This window comes from Anomaloglossus baeobatrachus, chromosome 8 (genome assembly GCF_048569485.1).
Source record: "Anomaloglossus baeobatrachus isolate aAnoBae1 chromosome 8, aAnoBae1.hap1, whole genome shotgun sequence".
Taxonomy (NCBI): domain Eukaryota; kingdom Metazoa; phylum Chordata; class Amphibia; order Anura; family Aromobatidae; genus Anomaloglossus; species Anomaloglossus baeobatrachus.
Genome location: NC_134360.1, coordinates 76,810,112 through 76,826,957, shown reverse-complemented (window position 1 = coordinate 76,826,957; position 16,846 = coordinate 76,810,112). Strand labels below are relative to the sequence as shown.

The following is a 16,846-nucleotide window of genomic DNA, read 5'->3' as shown; positions in this document are numbered from 1 at the left end:
ATGACAAACTAAAGACATTTAGGTAGTTATTTTCCAGTTAAAATTGTATACAAGTCCGGCCTGTTTGTCTTCCCATATGGGCTACAGGTCTGGAAGCAGAAAGCTCAGTATCTCCAGCACAAACAGAACAAAGCTGAAGCCACAACTGTGAAGCGGAAGTCCAGTCCTTCAGAATCCTCTTCAAAGAATAAAGGTATAATATCAGCCACATCACCTACCTGACAGCCTGGCTTTATTTTAGAGTGTGCGTTTTTATTTGTTTGTGTGCTTGTTTGTATCTTAGGATCTTCGTCAGGGCTATCCTCTCCACACAAAAAGTCCCCAAGCAGTCTTGTATCCTTCTCTTCTTCTCCAGCAAAAGTCCCCGATACTGAGCCCATTGACTTAGCAGCCCACCTGCAGCTTTTGGGGGAGTCTTTAAGCTTGATAGGACACAGACTTCAAGAAACTGAGGTAAGGCTTTTCAGAAGTTCCATTATATTTCACAAATCTTGGGTAGTAATGCAATATTGAAAAATTATTACTGCTGTTGTGTTTATTCCTGTTATTGGAAGTAGTATTTCATATAGCCAAGCACACTTTCTGCCTTCTAGTAAAAATATCTTAAGTGGTCACCCACTACTGGACAGCCCCTTACTTAATCGGGCGGCATGGTGGCTCAGTGGTTAGCACTGCAGTCTTGCAGCGCTGGGGTCCTGGGTTCAAATCCCACCAAGGACAACATCTGCAAGGAGTTTGTCTGTTCTCCCCGTGTTTGCATGGGTTTCCTCCCACATTACAAAAACATAGAGAGGGACCTTAGATTGTGAGCCCCAATGGGGACAGTGTTGCCAATGTATGTAAAGCGCTATGGAATTAATTGCGCTATATAAATTAATAAATATTATTATATTCATCAGTTCAGTCCTCCACAGAAAATAAAAACCATATACAGTGTGTCCACCCATATCTGGTCCACCGCCATTAATTTGAGAACGGCGGCAGCTATAGGCATAGGCGTGGTGTCTAGGTAGGTATAGTAAAGTAGCCATGCGCTATGCAATGAAACCACCTATAGCGCCACCTGGTGGAAAACAACGGAGTTAGCATTTTTATCTCAAAAACGGAACGAGATAAAGAGGAAAAAAAAGTGAATTACAAAGTTGTAGGGCATCATCAATTCAATACAAATCGACACCTTGCATACAGAAATGCTATGATATGAAACCCTCCTATTAATTGATATTGGGGGCTGATGTACAGTACCCAGCCGCGGCCACTATCGGTGGAAGAAATAGCTCCGGAACTGAGCATTTACTACCCAGTACAGCTGATTGGTGGGGTGCGGGGTGTCTGGCCTCCAGCCTAAGGATAGGCCATCAATGTAAAAACTAGTGGACAACTCGTTTTTAAGCTGGGGTTGTCTAGTAGTGTATAACCTTTATTAAGGTGCATTTTATTGCAGAATTATTTTTTTTTTACCCTGCTTGTTGTTAGAATTTGTTCCGTAGGCTAAAGGCCCCGTCACACTAAGCAACATCGCTAGCAACATTGCTGCTAACGAACAACTTTTGTGACGTTGCTAGCGATTTTGCGGTGTGTGACATCCAGCAACAACCTGGCCCCTGCTGTGAGGTCGTTGGTTGTTGCTGAATGTCCTGGACCATTTTTTAGTTGTTGCTGTCCCGCTGTGAAGCACAGATCGCTGTGTGTGACAGCGAGACAGCAACAACTAAATGTGCAGACAGCAGGAGCCGGCTTCTGCGGACACTGGTAACCACGGTAAACATCGGGTAACCAAGAAGCCCTGTCCTTGGTTACCCGATATTTACCTTCGTTACCAGCCTCCTCCGCTCTCACTGTCAGTGCTGGCTCCTGTTTCTTGCATGTGTAGCAGAGTACACATCGGTAATTAACCCAATGTGTGCTGTAACTAGGAGAGCAGGGAGCCAGCGCTAAGCATTGTGCGCGGCTCCCTGCTCTGTGCACATGTAGCTACAGCACACATCGGGTAATTAACCCAATGTGTACTGTAACTAGGAGAGCAGGGAGCCAACGCTAAGCATTGTGCGCGGCTCCTTGCTCTGTGCACATTTAGCTGCGTGCGCTGGTAACCAAGGTAAATATCGGGTTGGTTACCCGATATTTACCTTAGTTACCAAGCGCAGCATCTTCCACGCGGCGCTGGGGGCTGGTCACTGGTTGCTGGTGAGCTCACCAGCAACTCGTGTAGCCACGCTCCAGCGATCCCTGCCAGGTCAGGTTGCTGGTGGGATCGCTGGAGCGTCGCAGTGTGACATCTCACCAGCGACCTCCTAGCAACTTACCAGCGATCCCTATCAGGTTGGATCGTTGTTGGGATCGCTGGTAAGTTGTTTAGTGTGACTGGGCCTTTAGTTTAGGGTCACAGCTTTTCCCAATGGGGATGAACTACAAACAGATGGAGTCAGTGGAGAGATGTGGCCCTGTAAAAATCACACCCTTTGTAAAAGCTCTTTCATTACTCAGAAGTTCCTGATAGTTGATATTGGTAATTGAATGTTTGTCCTTCTGGCTTTCTTTTTCTTTTAGGGCATGGTTGCAGTGTCTGGCAGCTTATCTGTTCTCTTAGATTCTATCCTTTGTGCTATGAGCCCTTTGGTGTGCCTCACTAGCCACGTTCCTGAGCTAAATGGCTGCCCCAAGCAGGTTTTGGTGAGTTTAGCTACTGGTTTTTTCACAGTTCAGTGATTTTCCGTTATTGCACTTTTTGCCTTTTCCTCCCCTTCCTTGCGTACGACACTGTCTTCATGTTTCAGTCTGTCGACATAGCCGTAGGGCAACCTTCTTTTTTTTTTTTTTTTTTTTTGTGGGAGCAGTTGTACCTTTGAAAGACGTTAATACATGTTATGATAAAATGTGTATGTGGAATCAAATGCAAGTCTACCATTGTTCCCCTTTTTTTTTTTTTTTTTTCTTCTCTCTCTTGAGGGGGGGGGGCCTTTTTACAGCGTTCATTATATAGTAAAAATTACCTGACAGCATGCTTTTTGAGGTAGATGATCTTTTCATAGCCCTTTTTGCATATTATTATTATTTTTTTTTTTTTTGTCTTTGTATTGTGGAGGGTGAAACTAAAAACCCACACAATTCTGGTGTTTAGACATTTTTACTTTCTCATTACAGTGTATAGCTATTGGGTTTTTAATTTTATATAGTTGATAGATTACAGTTTTATGTTGTGGAGATACCACATGGATGGAATGGGTTTTTTTTGTTTTTAATGCAGGGAAAAAAAATGTTTAAAACTTTGAAAAAATAAACTTTTATTTATATATTTCTTACTGTATGTTATACAAAAAAACGCAGATTTGAGGTAGGGAAAAATGTGACAAAATCATGTCTGATTAGCAGTTATTCCCCCTCTATATGATGGATAAATAATTCAGAATAAACTCCATTGATACAATTACTTTAAATATGTGTAAAAGGAATACACACACACGGAGTGCTATATTCAAAATATGTAAATAGTTTATTGGATACAAAAATCACAAACTTATCACATTTAAAATATCATCATGTTACAGGGTGATTATTGGGGGACTCCTAAAGAGGGGAGAGTAACCATGTGTCCAGTGGCAGTGTATAAAGATGGTTAATTAAGGCGTCTAGCGTGTGTGGATTAGTAAATAAATGTGCATGTTCTCATGTAATTACCGTATTTTTCGGACCATAAGACGCACTTTTTTTCCCCCAAATGTTGGGGGAAAGTTGGGGGTGCGTCTTATGGTCTGACTATAGGGCTGCGGCTGGGAATGAGGGTGCTGCGGGTCATCGGGGGCACGAGCAGGCAGCAGCAGCGCCTGCTCGTGACCACGTGGGCCCGCTCATTACATATGCACGCCTATCCTTCCGCCCATCTCTCAGCGCTGAAGCCGGCACTGACAGGTGGGCGGAAGGATGAGCGGGGACGCGCGCATAGTAAAGAGCCGGCATGATCACCTCTGGCAATTACAGCCTGGAGTGATCATGTGCGGCTGTATTCACTGCCCCCCGTGCGTCATTACCAGTGCGGGGTGCAGTGAATCAGTACACTCACCCGTCCCCGTGTGTGGAGCCGCCCCCCTGCTGCACGCGATGACTTCCTGTCTGTGCCGGTCAGCTGATCTGTGCCGGTCAGCTGATCTGTGCCGGTCAGCTGATCTGTGCCGGTCAGCTGATCTGTGCCGGTCAGCTGATCTGTGCCGGTCAGCTGATCTGTGCCGGTCAGCTGATCTGTGCCGGTCAGCTGATCTGTGCCGGTCAGCTGATCTGTGCCGGTCAGCTGATCTGTGCCGGTCAGCTGATCTGTGCCGGTCAGCTGATCGGTGCCGGTCAGCTGATCGGTGCCGGTCAGCTGATCGGTGCCGGTCAGCTGATCGGTGCCGGTCAGCTGATCGGTGCCGGTCAGCTGATCGGTGCCGGTCAGCTGATCGGTGCCGGTCAGCTGATCGGTGCCGGTCAGCTGATCGGCGCCGGTCAGCTGATCGGCGCCGGTCAGCTGATCGGCGCCGGTCAGCTGATCGGCGCCGGTCAGCTGATCGGCGCCGGTCAGCTGATCGGCGCCGGTCAGCTGATCGGCGCCGGTCAGCTGATCGGCGCCGGTCAGCTGATCGGCGCCGGTCAGCTGATCGGCGCCGGTCAGCTGATCGGCGCCGGTCAGCTGATCGGCACAGACAGGAAGACATCGCGATGCAGCAGGGGAACGGCTCCACACACACAGATCAGCGTGCCAGAGAGGAAGATGATCGGTGCTGCAGGGAGTGAGGAAAAGGTGAGTATAAACGTTTATTTTTTTTCTCTGTGCTATAGGATACAGGCCATATACCAGGATGGTATATGAGCACGATGGGAGTATATGAGCAGGCTGGATGGGGGGGTATGTGAACAGGCTGGATGGGGGGGGGGGGGGCATGTGAACAGGCTGGATGGGGGGGGCATGTGAACAGGCTGGATGGGGGGGCATGTGAACAGGCTGGATGGGGGAGCATGTGAACAGGCTGGATGGGGGGGGCATGTGAACAGGCTGGATGGGGGGGGCATGTGAACAGGCTGGATGGGGGGGGCATGTGAACAGGCTGGATGGGGGGGGCATGTGAACAGGCTGGATGGGGGGGGCATGTGAACAGGCTGGATGGGGGGGGGCATGTGAACAGGCTGGATGGGGGGGGCATGTGAACAGGCTGGATGGGGGGGGCATGTGAACAGGCTGGATGGGGGGGGCATGTGAACAGGCTGGATGGGGGGGGCATGTGAACAGGCTGGATGGGGGGGGCATGTGAACAGGCTGGATGGGGGGGGGGCATGTGAACAGGCTGGATGGGGGGGGGGCATGTGAACAGGCTGGATGGGGGGGGGCATGTGAACAGGCTGGATGGGGGGGGCATGTGAACAGGCTGGATGGGGGGGGCATGTGAACAGGCTGGATGGGGGGGGGGCATGTGAACAGGCTGGATGGGGGGGGGGCATGTGAACAGGCTGGATGGGGGGGGGGGTATGTGAACAGGATGGATGGGGGTTTATAGCAGGATCATATACAAGGCAGGAGGATCATTACCAGGATGGGGTACCTTAGTAGAGAATTTGGGGACATTACCCCCATAAGTGTCAGCAGCAGATCCTCGCCCTATAACAGTGTGTCATGACCACATTTTTTGCTTAAAGTTTTATTTTCCCATTTTCCTCCTCTAAAACCAGGGTGCGTCTTATAGTCCGGTGCGTCTTATAGTCCGAAAAATACGGTATATCCAGTCAAATCTGGAAAGAGAGAAAGCACAAGCTAATATTCTATGAGCAGCTCATTAGAAAGTGTACATTCAGTAGTATGGGGTTAAATACCCTGTATATGTAGCTTACCCATAAAAGTAGACTGCCAAGGTTCTTGCGACTGGGCACAATGGTGATATTCCGACCCGTCCTGCACGCGCGTATCGCGTTGGCGGCTTCTTCAGCAGAGGGGGTTAGGTCACCCTGTATCATGATGATATTTTAAATGTGATATGTTTGAATTTTTTTTTTATTTTTTTTTTTTTGTCCAATAAGCTATTTACATATTTTGAATATAGCACTTCTTGTGTATGTATTCCTTTTACACATATTTAGAGTTGTTACTGTATGTTGTAGTCCCCATGGGGGACTGGAACTTGCGATCATCCCTTGTACCATACACAGCAATACCACATTACTGACATGTATAGCAAATATCACAGTTTTTCATGAACTCTATCTAGGCACTGGCTTTCTTGGGAGAACAGTCATGACAGGCAGAAGGGTATTCCGCCAACCCCGAACATCATGGTAGTCCATTTCAGTCAGAAGGCAGTCAGTGGGTGTTTTAGAACCGCGCACTCTCCGGGTGTAATGGTGTAAGTTTAGCTGGCACATTGATGGGTTACCAGCAGCGGGCAGAGCTCTGCTCCATTTGTGGTTGTTAGAGGCAGATGATAGCTGAATAACTAGTGGAATTGCAGATGATAGCTGAATAACACATCCATCATCTGCCAGCAAAGCTGTGAACTCCATTCCTGAGCCTGCATCAAAGATCTGGACCTGGTATTGTCATGAGGGACTATGGGGATTATGGGAAAGCAGGGCTCCCAACATGATCCTCAGACAAACAGGGGAAGCCAAAACTGTAGTCACACTGCACGCACACACAGAGTATAAGACAATAAGAGGAACACAAGAGCAGGGTGGAAACAAGACTAGTGGTAACTCCAGCAAGTCTGGGACACAACCCACAGACTAACACAGCATAAACTATAGTTGGCATTGGTAGAAGATTTCCATCAGCCTAAATATGAGGAGCAGAAGTGATTGGGTTCATTACAACATGTGATCAAGGAGCCTATTGAGCAGGATAGCAGAAGATCACTTGTTCAAGCCTGTCTATGAATGAGCGGACCGCAAGTCAACACCTGGGTCTGCCTGAGTTGATCGGAAACACCAGCGACCCATCGGTCGGAGTGTCCGACTCAGCACGGTGAACAGAGCCTGACGCTGCCATGAGTCAGCAAGTTATGTGCACAACTCTGTGTGACAGACATATGACGTACCAGTATGTCTATCTGTAATGGGCTAAACATATAAATCATGGTAAAGGTTGAAGTGTACCTCTGTACTGTATAGGGACTGCTGAACGGCCTTCCTGCCAGTTTTAGTAAATTGCCTTCACGTAAAAACTGCTCGTATTTAATAATTTAATTCTTACAATACATCTTCTCTTATTTCCCCAGTCCAACACCTTGGATAACGTAGCCTATGTGATGCCTGGCTTGTGACACATGCGACCTCTGGAGCCACGAGTGTTTTATATATGTACATGCTGTATGATATGTATATACAATGTCTAAAGTATTTTATATTCCTTCGTACTTTTTATTGTGTTTTTTAAAGGAAATGGCAGTGTTCCAAGAAAAAAAGCAAAACACTGTTTAGATCCATGAAAGCTACTCCCTAAATATGAGCAGTAGAAACCATTCATTGTGTTACAGGACAGACGGTTGGACTGTACCTTTCTTTTTAAGATGAAGCATAAGTATAAGCTCATCCACAGTTGGTACATGACCTTTGGACACTTTTGCTGCCGTTCTCCAATAAACCATTTGCTGTAGAGCAGCACTTTATGAGCTAGATCAACGTGCACTGGATAGGTGATGAATGTTAGACAGTACAAGTACTGGGTCTATTGCTGATTACTAGAATGGGGGATCCTTGTATACACAAATCCTTGTGGATGGCTCTTGCTCGACCGTTTGTGTACGGTTGGGATCCCACATCAGGTGTAGGGATGATCGAATACTTCGATTATACGGCTTCGCGAGTATTTTCCGAATACCTGACCGCTATTTGACTATTCGATGCGCAATGTAAGTCTATGGGAAGCCTGAATAGTTATTTGGGTTTCCCATAGACTTACATTGCGCATTGAATATTCGCGAATAGTTGAATAGCAGCGAGGTATTCGGAAATTAGTCGCGAAGCCGGATTATCGAAGTAATCGATCATCCCTAATCATGTGTTTTGCTGTCTGCTTAGGGATTATGATGCATTGACCGGCTGCTGGTCTCCTGACCGGAAATTCACAGATTCATTGATGTATTTGAGGCTGTGAAGTTTGGGTCAGGAGACTCCTGGCCAATCCCTGTATCACTGTCCAATAAATGACTAAGGAGCAAAAACACACAGGCACCAGTACAAGCAAAGTGCTTCTCCCAGGGAAGGTGTTAAAGGGCCCATGTCAGGGTCCCAGTGGCTGAGCGTTCACTGATCTTACAACACCTAATCTGTGTATAATCAATCCATGTATTTTTCACTAGAACACTTATGTAAAGACATTTTTGCAAGATATTGTTTATCCATAAACTCACATAATATGCTTAAAAGGGTATTCCCATCACCAATACTTATAGATGTCAGCTCTAGATCTGTCTGCACTCCTGTGAGTACTTAATAAATCATGCACTCTGCTGTTCTCTTCTGTGATGTGCTAAAGGTAGCTGAGCAACCACTCTTCGCTGTTTTTATAAATTCCCCAATTACAGCCACATAAATCAGGACACCGTTCTCAAAGACAGAACATCTATTGGACATGCCATGTTTGTGCGGATATGTCATACATTTATAACTTGTGAATACCTCCTTAAAAGGAATCTGTCAGCAGGTTTTTCTACCTCATCTGAGAGCAGCATGTTGTAGGCAAAGAGATCCTGAGTTCAACGATTTATCACTTAGATTAGTGGCTGCAGCCGTTCTGACACAGCAAAAGATTTGATATTTTGCTTGTAGCGGAACACTGAAAGCCAGACGTGGGTGGCCACACCAGGCTTTCAGCGTACATTTCCATAGACAGACACGGCTAATTACAGATGGGGCAGAGTTGGACTCTCAGCTGCTGAGACCCACTAATCATAAAGATAAGAGGCTTAAGCTAACATTGCAGGTAAACAAAAATAAAAACTGAGATAACAGAGACAGGGCTGAAGTGTCTGTTTTAACTCTTGCAGCATGCCGTCTTCAAGTTACATTGAAGAAAGTTGCTGACAGAGTAACTTTTAAATTTAAGTGTAATGCTGGGTTTACACACTGAGACTTTCTAGCGATCCAACCTGCGATCTCACAACAGGGAGATGAATAATCGACCGCAAACAGCTGCTATGCCAAACAAATTCTTTTTTATTCAAACGTTCTTTTCATCGGTGCAGATAAAATTGCGGGAGGTGGCTTGGATGCGAGTCCCTCCAAAGGACGACGGCCGTTTTGTCTGTGAGTCAGACTTCTACGGGTCCACGTCGGGGAATGGCCGCACACACCTTATAAAGGGGAGTGCATCCAGGCCACATCACCGCACGTTAAAAACAGAGGAATGCACACATGACAGTGATTAACATAAGTGCAGACAAAACATCCCATTTAAAACATGGTCATACAACCAATGTGACATACATTTCAAAAACAAACATGAAAACAGGGGAAAAAAAGGAGAAAAAATTCCACTGAAAGGTACAGGGGCATTTATCAATGTCATATCGACACATAACACGTTATATTCATATTATTCTTTTTAATGACATAACCACTCATTTGTCAAAAGATCCAGAATGAATCAATCACTTGAAAATAATTTACAAAAATTGGTTCTATGCAAACCGATTTTATAAGAATACCACCAGGTCGTTACGGTCATTTAAAGCCAGGTTTCCCTGCGCTCCAAATTTTATTATCATACTTGCTTCTTTACGTAGCAATAATTTATGGAGATCGCCCCTTGTGGAGGCAGGGAAACCTGGACTAGTCCTGCAAAGCGCAGGATGTTGGGATTACCTTCATGTGCTGTACGAATGTGTTCTATTAACCTAGGAGAACCTTTACCTGTGGAGATCGATTTATAGTGCTCTCTAAAGCGTATGTACATGCACCTGATTGTCTTCCCTATGTAAAATCTTCCACAGGGGCATACAATCACATAAACTACATTTCTTCGGCGCTCCATTGGGAGACCCAGACGATTGGGTGTATAGCACTGCCTCCGGAGGCCACACAAAGCATTACACTAAAAAGTGTAAGGCCCCTCCCCTTCTGGCTATACACCCCCAGTGGGATCACTGGCTCACCAGTTTTCTGCTTTGTGCGAAGGAGGTCAGACATCCACGCATTGCTCCACTGTTTAGTCAGCAGTAGCTGCTGACTATGTCGGATGGAAGAAAAGAGGGCCCATATGGGGCCCCCAGCATGCTCCCTTCTTACCCCACTTGTGGTTTGTAAGGTTGAGGTACCCATTGCGGGTACAGAGGCTGGAGCCCACATGCTGTTTTCCTTCCCCATCCCCCTGAGGGGCTCTGAGGAAGTGGGATCTTACCGGCCCCCAAGCCCTGAGGCCGGGCTCCATCCACAGACCCAGTGAACCTGCTGGATACGGAGCTGGGTACCGTTCAGGGACAAGGCCCTGCAACTTTCAGGTACTCTGTGTCCCCGTACAGACAGGCACGCACACGCCAGACTTGCTGGGTGTGTTAGTGCGCCGGGGACAGTAGCGCTGCACGCTGGGGTTTGAGTCACAGCAGCTTAGCTGTGTGACTTCATGTGCTGGGAACTACCGCGCCGGCCACTCTCGGAGCGGCGGCGCGGCTGGGACTTGTAGTGCGCCGGGGACTTAGCGCCGACCGCGCTTTTACGGCGGCGGCGCTTATAAATTTAGTCCCCGGCTTTTGCGGCCTAGCTCCGCTTCGTTCCCGCCCCCTCCCTGTCAATCAGGGAATGGGACAGCCGCTGTGCAATCGTCAGCGCCGAGGGCTGGAGCCTTATTTACATGCTCCAGCCCTCTCACTAGGCACAGTGGGACGCAGGTTTCCCGCTTTTGGTCTGAGCACGCCCAGGGCCCGCCCCCCCCTCCACAGGACGCCGGCAGCCATTCCTGCATGCAGTCTGGCTGGAGGACGGACACAGGCTCTGGGAGACCCAGACTAGGGATTTCTGGCGACCACACACCCGCGTTTAGCGGGCGGTAAGCAGCACATTAGTGCTGGCCCCACTAGTGCCACAGTGTTGTATTGGTGTACTTTTTCCTGTACCAGAGATATATATATATATATATATATATATATATATACTGCACTGTACGGTCGCTTCTTGGCTGTATACCCCTATATTGCTCTGAGGAGACAGCAACATGTCATCCACAAAACGCAAGGGTGCCAAGGCACGGGCTGTATACACTGCTTGTACAGCATGTGGGGCTAATCTACCAGCAGGCTCCAACGACTCTCATTGTGTGCAATGTTCAGTCCCAGTGGCACTTCGTCAGCCAGAGCCTATGGTGGTGGTAGCCCAGGCAGAGGCGCCTGTGAACCCTGCCCCGGTGACGGGGACAGAATTTGCAGTCTTTGCTGATAAAATGTCTGTGACTATGACAAAAATCCTGGAGACCTTGCAGTCCAGGCCAGTTGCTCAGACCATGGACACTGCTGTGTCTATGTTCCCCGGTCCCCCTCAGTTGGAACTAATCCGTACTTCAAGGGGGTCCCAGGCATCACAGGCTGAGGGCTCTGACTCTGATGACAGTCCCAGGCCGCCTAAGCGAGCTCGCTGGGAGAGACCCTCCACGTCATCACGCGGGTCAGGGTCTCAGCGAGAAGGGTCTCTATATGATGAGACAGAGGTGGGTGATCAGGAGTCTGGTCCTGACACCGCACTCAATTTGGATACGCCAGATGGTGACGCCATGGTAAATGACCTTATAGCGGCCATCAATAGGCTGTTGGATATTTCTCCCCCAGCCCCTTCAGCAGAGGAGGCAGCTGCCCAGCAGGAGAAATTCCATTTCCTGTATCCCAAGCGTAAATTGAGTACTTTTCTGGACCACTCTGACTTCAGAGAATCAATCCAGAAACACCATGCTTATCCGGACAAGCGTTTTTCCAAACGTCTGAAGGATACACGTTATCCCTTTCCCCCTGACGTGGTCAAACGCTGGACCCAGTGTCCAAAAGTGGACCCTCCAATATCCAGGCTTGCAGCTAGATCCATAGTTGCAGTGGAGGATGGGGCTTCACTTAAAGATGCCAATGACAGACAGATGGACCTTTGGTTGAAATCTGTCTATGAAGCTATTGGCGCGTCGTTTGCTCCAGCATTCGCGGCCGTGTGGGCGCTCCAAGCTATTTCAGCTGGTCTGGCACAGGTGGACTCTTTCTTACGTCCAGCAGTGCCGCAAGTGGCGTCCTTAACTACGCAAATGACTGCGTTTGCGACCTACGCTATCAATGCGGTACTGGACTCTACGAGCCGTACCTCAATGGCATCCGCCAACTCTGTAGTTTTGCGCAGAGCCTTGTGGTTAAAAGAATGGAAAGCAGATTCTGCTTCTAAAAAATGTTTAACCAGCTTGCCATTATCTGGAGACAGACTGTTTGGTGAGCAATTGGCGGAAATCATTAAACAGTCCAAAGGTAAGGACTCTTCCTTACCCCAGCCCAGATCAAGCAAACCTCAACAGAGGAAGTGGCAGTCAAAGTTTCGGTCCTTTCGAGGCTCGGGCAAGCCCCAATTCTCCTCGTCCAAAGGGACTCAGAAAGAGCAAAGGAGCTCTGATTCCTGGCGGACTCACTCACGCCCCAAGAAAGCAACCGGAGGTACCGCTTCCAAGGCGGCTGCCTCATGACTTTCGGCCGCCTCCCTCCGCATCCTCGGTCGGTGGCAGGCTCTCCCGCTTTTGCGACATTTGGCTGCCACAGGTCAAAGACCGGTGGGTAACAGACATTTTGTCTCACGGGTACAGGATCGAGTTCAGTTCTCGTCCTCCGCCTCGGTTCTTCAGAACTTCCCCACATCCCGACCGAGCAGATGCCCTTCTGCAGGCGGTGCATTCTCTAAGAGCAGAAGGAGTGGTGGTCCCTGTTCCTCTTCGGGAACAAGGACAAGGTTTTTACTCCAATCTCTTTGTGGTGCCAAAAAAGGACGGCTCATTCCGTCCTGTTCTGGACCTAAAACTGCTCAACAAGCATGTGAACGCCAGGCGGTTACGGATGGAATCCCTCCGCTCAGTCATTGCCTCAATGTCTCAAGGAGATTTCCTAGCATCAATAGACATCAAAGATGCTTATCTCCACGTGCCGATTGCTACAGAGCACCAACGCTTTCTACGCTTCGTGATAGGAGACGACCATCTTCAGTTCGTAGCTCTGCCATTTGGTCTGGCGACAGCCCCACGGGTGTTCACCAAGGTCATGGCGGCAGTGGTAGCAGTCTTGCACTCTCAGGGACACTCTGTGATCCCTTACTTGGACGATCTACTTGTCAAGGCACCCTCTCAGGAGGCATGCCAACTCAGCCTGAATGTTGCACTGGAGACTCTCCAGACGTTCGGGTGGATCATCAACTTCTCAAAGTCAACTCTGTCACCGACCCAATCACTGACGTATCTTGGCATGGAGTTTCATACTCTCTCAGCGATAGTGAAGCTTCCGCTGGACAAGCAGCGGTCACTACAGACCGGGGTGCAGGCTCTCCTTCAAAGTCAGTCGCACTCCTTAAGACGCCTCATGCACTTCCTCGGGAAGATGGTGGCGGCAATGGAGGCGGTTCCGTTTGCGCAGTTTCATCTGCGCCCACTTCAATGGGACATTCTCCGCCAATGGGACGGGAAGTCAACATCCCTGGACAGGAAAGTCTCCCTTTCCCAGACGGCCAAGGACTCTCTGCAGTGGTGGCTTCTTCCCACCTCATTATCACAGGGAAGATCCTTCCTACCACCGTCCTGGGCGGTGGTCACGACAGACGCGAGTCTGTCAGGGTGGGGAGCAGTTTTTCTCCACCACAGGGCTCAGGGTACGTGGACTCAGCAGGAGTCCACCCTTCAGATCAATGTTCTGGAAATCAGAGCAGTGTATCTTGCCCTACTAGCCTTCCAGCAGTGGCTGGAAGGAAGGCAGATCCGAATTCAGTCGGACAACTCCACAGCGGTGGCATACATCAACCACCAAGGGGGGACACGCAGTCGGCAAGCCTTCCAGGAAGTCCGGCGGATTCTGATGTGGGTGGAAGCCACGGCCTCCACCATATCCGCAGTTCACATCCCCGGCGTAGAAAACTGGGAAGCAGACTTCCTCAGTCGCCAGGGCATGGACGCAGGGGAATGGTCCCTTCACCCGGACGTGTTTCAGGAAATCTGTCGCCGCTGGGGAAGGCCGGACGTCGACCTAATGGCGTCCCGGCACAACAACAAGGTCCCAACCTTCATGGCACGGTCTCGCGATCACAGAGCTCTGGCGGCAGACGCCTTAGTGCAAGATTGGTCGCAGTTCCGGCTCCCTTATGTGTTTCCACCTCTGGCACTCTTGCCCAGAGTGCTACGCAAGATCAGATCCGACTGCAGCCGCGTCATACTCGTCGCCCCAGACTGGCCAAGGAGGGCGTGGTATCCGGATCTGTGGCATCTCACGGTCGGCCAACCGTGGGCACTACCAGACCGACCAGACTTGCTGTCCCAAGGGCCGTTTTTCCATCGGAATTCTGCGGCCCTGAACCTGACTGTGTGGCCATTGAGTCCTGGATCCTAGCGTCTTCAGGATTATCCCAAGGGGTCGTTGCCACCATGAGACAGGCTAGGAAGCCCACGTCCGCTAAGATCTACCACAGAACGTGGAGGATATTCTTATCCTGGTGCTCTGCTCAGGGAGTGTCTCCCTGGCCATTTGCATTGCCTACATTTCTTTCTTTCCTGCAATCTGGGTTAGAAAAAGGTTTGTCGCTCGGCTCCCTTAAAGGGCAAGTCTCGGCGCTATCCGTCTTTTTTCAGAAGCGTCTAGCACGACTTTCTAAGGTACGCACGTTCCTGCAGGGGGTTTGTCATATCGTACCCCCGTACAAGCGGCCGTTAGATCCATGGGATCTGAACAGGGTACTAGTTGCCCTCCAGAAGCCGCCCTTCGAGCCTCTGAGGGAGGTTTCACTTTCTAGACTATCACAGAAAGTGGCTTTTCTGGTAGCGATCACATCTCTTCGGAGAGTGTCTGAGCTAGCAGCGCTGTCATCCAAGGCTCCCTTCCTGGTCTTCCACCAGGACAAGGTAGTGCTGCGACCCATTCAGGAGTTTCTCCCGAAGGTGGTATCCTCTTTTCATCTTAATCAGGATATCTCTTTGCCTTCTTTTTGTCCTCATGCAGTTCATCGGTATGAGAAGGATTTACATTTGTTAGATCTGGTGAGAGCACTCAGACTCTACATTTCCCGCACGGCGCCCCTGCGCCGTTCGGATGCACTCTTTGTCCTTGTCGCTGGTAAGCGCAAAGGGTCGCAGGCTTCTAAGGCCACCCTGGCTCGATGGATCAAAGAACCAATTCTTGAAGCCTACCGTTCTGCTGGGCTTCCGGTTCCATCAGGGCTGAAGGCCCATTCTACCAGAGCCGTGGGTGCGTCCTGGGCATTACGACACCAGGCTACGGCTCAACAGGTGTGCCAGGCAGCTACCTGGTCGAGTCTGCACACTTTCACCAAACATTATCAGGTGCATACCTATGCTTCGGCGGACGCCAGCCTAGGTAGAAGAGTCCTGCAGGCGGCAGTTGCCTCCCCGTAGGGGAGGGCTGTCTTCGCAGCTCTAACATGAGGTATTCTTTACCCACCCAGGGACAGCTTTTGGACGTCCCAATCGTCTGGGTCTCCCAATGGAGCGCCGAAGAAGAAGGGAATTTTGTTACTTACCGTAAATTCCTTTTCTTCTAGCTCCTATTGGGAGACCCAGCACCCGCCCTGTTGTCCTTCGGGATTTTTGGTTGTTTTTCGGGTACACATGTTGTTCATGTTGAACGGTTTTCAGTTCTCCGACGTTACTTCGGAGTGAATTTGTTTAAACCAGTTCTTGGCTTTCCTCCTTCTTGCTTTTGCACTAAAACTGGTGAGCCAGTGATCCCACTGGGGGTGTATAGCCAGAAGGGGAGGGGCCTTACACTTTTTAGTGTAATGCTTTGTGTGGCCTCCGGAGGCAGTGCTATACACCCAATCGTCTGGGTCTCCCAATAGGAGCTAGAAGAAAAGGAATTTACGGTAAGTAACAAAATTCCCTTCATTTCGTCTTGCAGGAAATAAACTGCCTAACCTGGTGAGAAAAGGAACCAATTTGAAGAGATGTACCGGTGAGATGCAAGGCGCAAAACTTGCAGTGACCACAGCGAAAGTTTCCAACGGGCGAACATTTCTCGAGCCATGTGGACTGACAAGTCACCCTGTTTTTCACCAGTAGATCTCTTAAATTGTTGCACCGTCTGTAAGAGACTAAGGGTCCTGCGTCTGTCATACTCTTTAAATCCGGGTCATTGGCAAGGATATGCCAATTCTTTTTTATGGCTTTTTTTATTACTCCATCTAGGGGGCCAAACCTGAAACTGAACATAAACCTATTTACGGCATTGTTCATTTTTCTCACCTTTTTTGCCTTTGCCTGACTATATGTCAATTTTCCAGCACCAGAAGATTGACTGAAACATAGATTTTCAGAACTCTCAGAACACACCTTCTCATACGCAGAATCAATTAGTGTACTAGGGTACCCCCGTGCCAATAACCTTAATCTTAAATCCCCAGCCTGTTCTTCAAAAGTCTCTTTTACATTATTGATCCTCCTTAGTCTCAAAAACTGAGAGTAGGGTAAAGCTACTTTAGTATGAGTGGGGTGGGCACTCTGAAAGTGCAGTAACGAGTTAGAGGCAGTTGGTTTCCTGTACATCCTTGTCAATATTGACCCTTCCTTCACTTCTACCTCTATATCCAAAAAGGTTATAATGTTGCCTCCAAAACATGATGTGAACGACATATTCATGGTGTTTATATCATTGAGGTAGGTGACAAAACC

The 16,846-nt window shown here is 48.9% G+C and overlaps 1 protein-coding gene across 3 annotated transcripts in view; it reads left to right on the top strand.

Annotated features, from left to right (window-relative positions):
* The window catches only part of HMGXB4 (HMG-box containing 4), an 84,169-nt gene that overhangs the window by 20,194 nt on the left and 47,129 nt on the right, over positions 1-16,846 (top strand). The window contains exons 8-11 of one of the 3 annotated variants that reach the window (XM_075320860.1): positions 88-193; positions 284-453; positions 2,551-2,673; positions 7,236-7,373. In XM_075320860.1, the coding sequence (XP_075176975.1) occupies positions 88-193; positions 284-453; positions 2,551-2,673; positions 7,236-7,280 (444 nt within the window). In that variant the 3' untranslated portion in view covers positions 7,281-7,373. Of the gene's footprint in view, positions 1-87; positions 194-283; positions 454-2,550; positions 2,674-7,235; positions 7,374-16,846 lie in introns of those variants that run through there. The other 2 variants (XM_075320859.1, XM_075320861.1) reach the window with 2 other exon arrangements.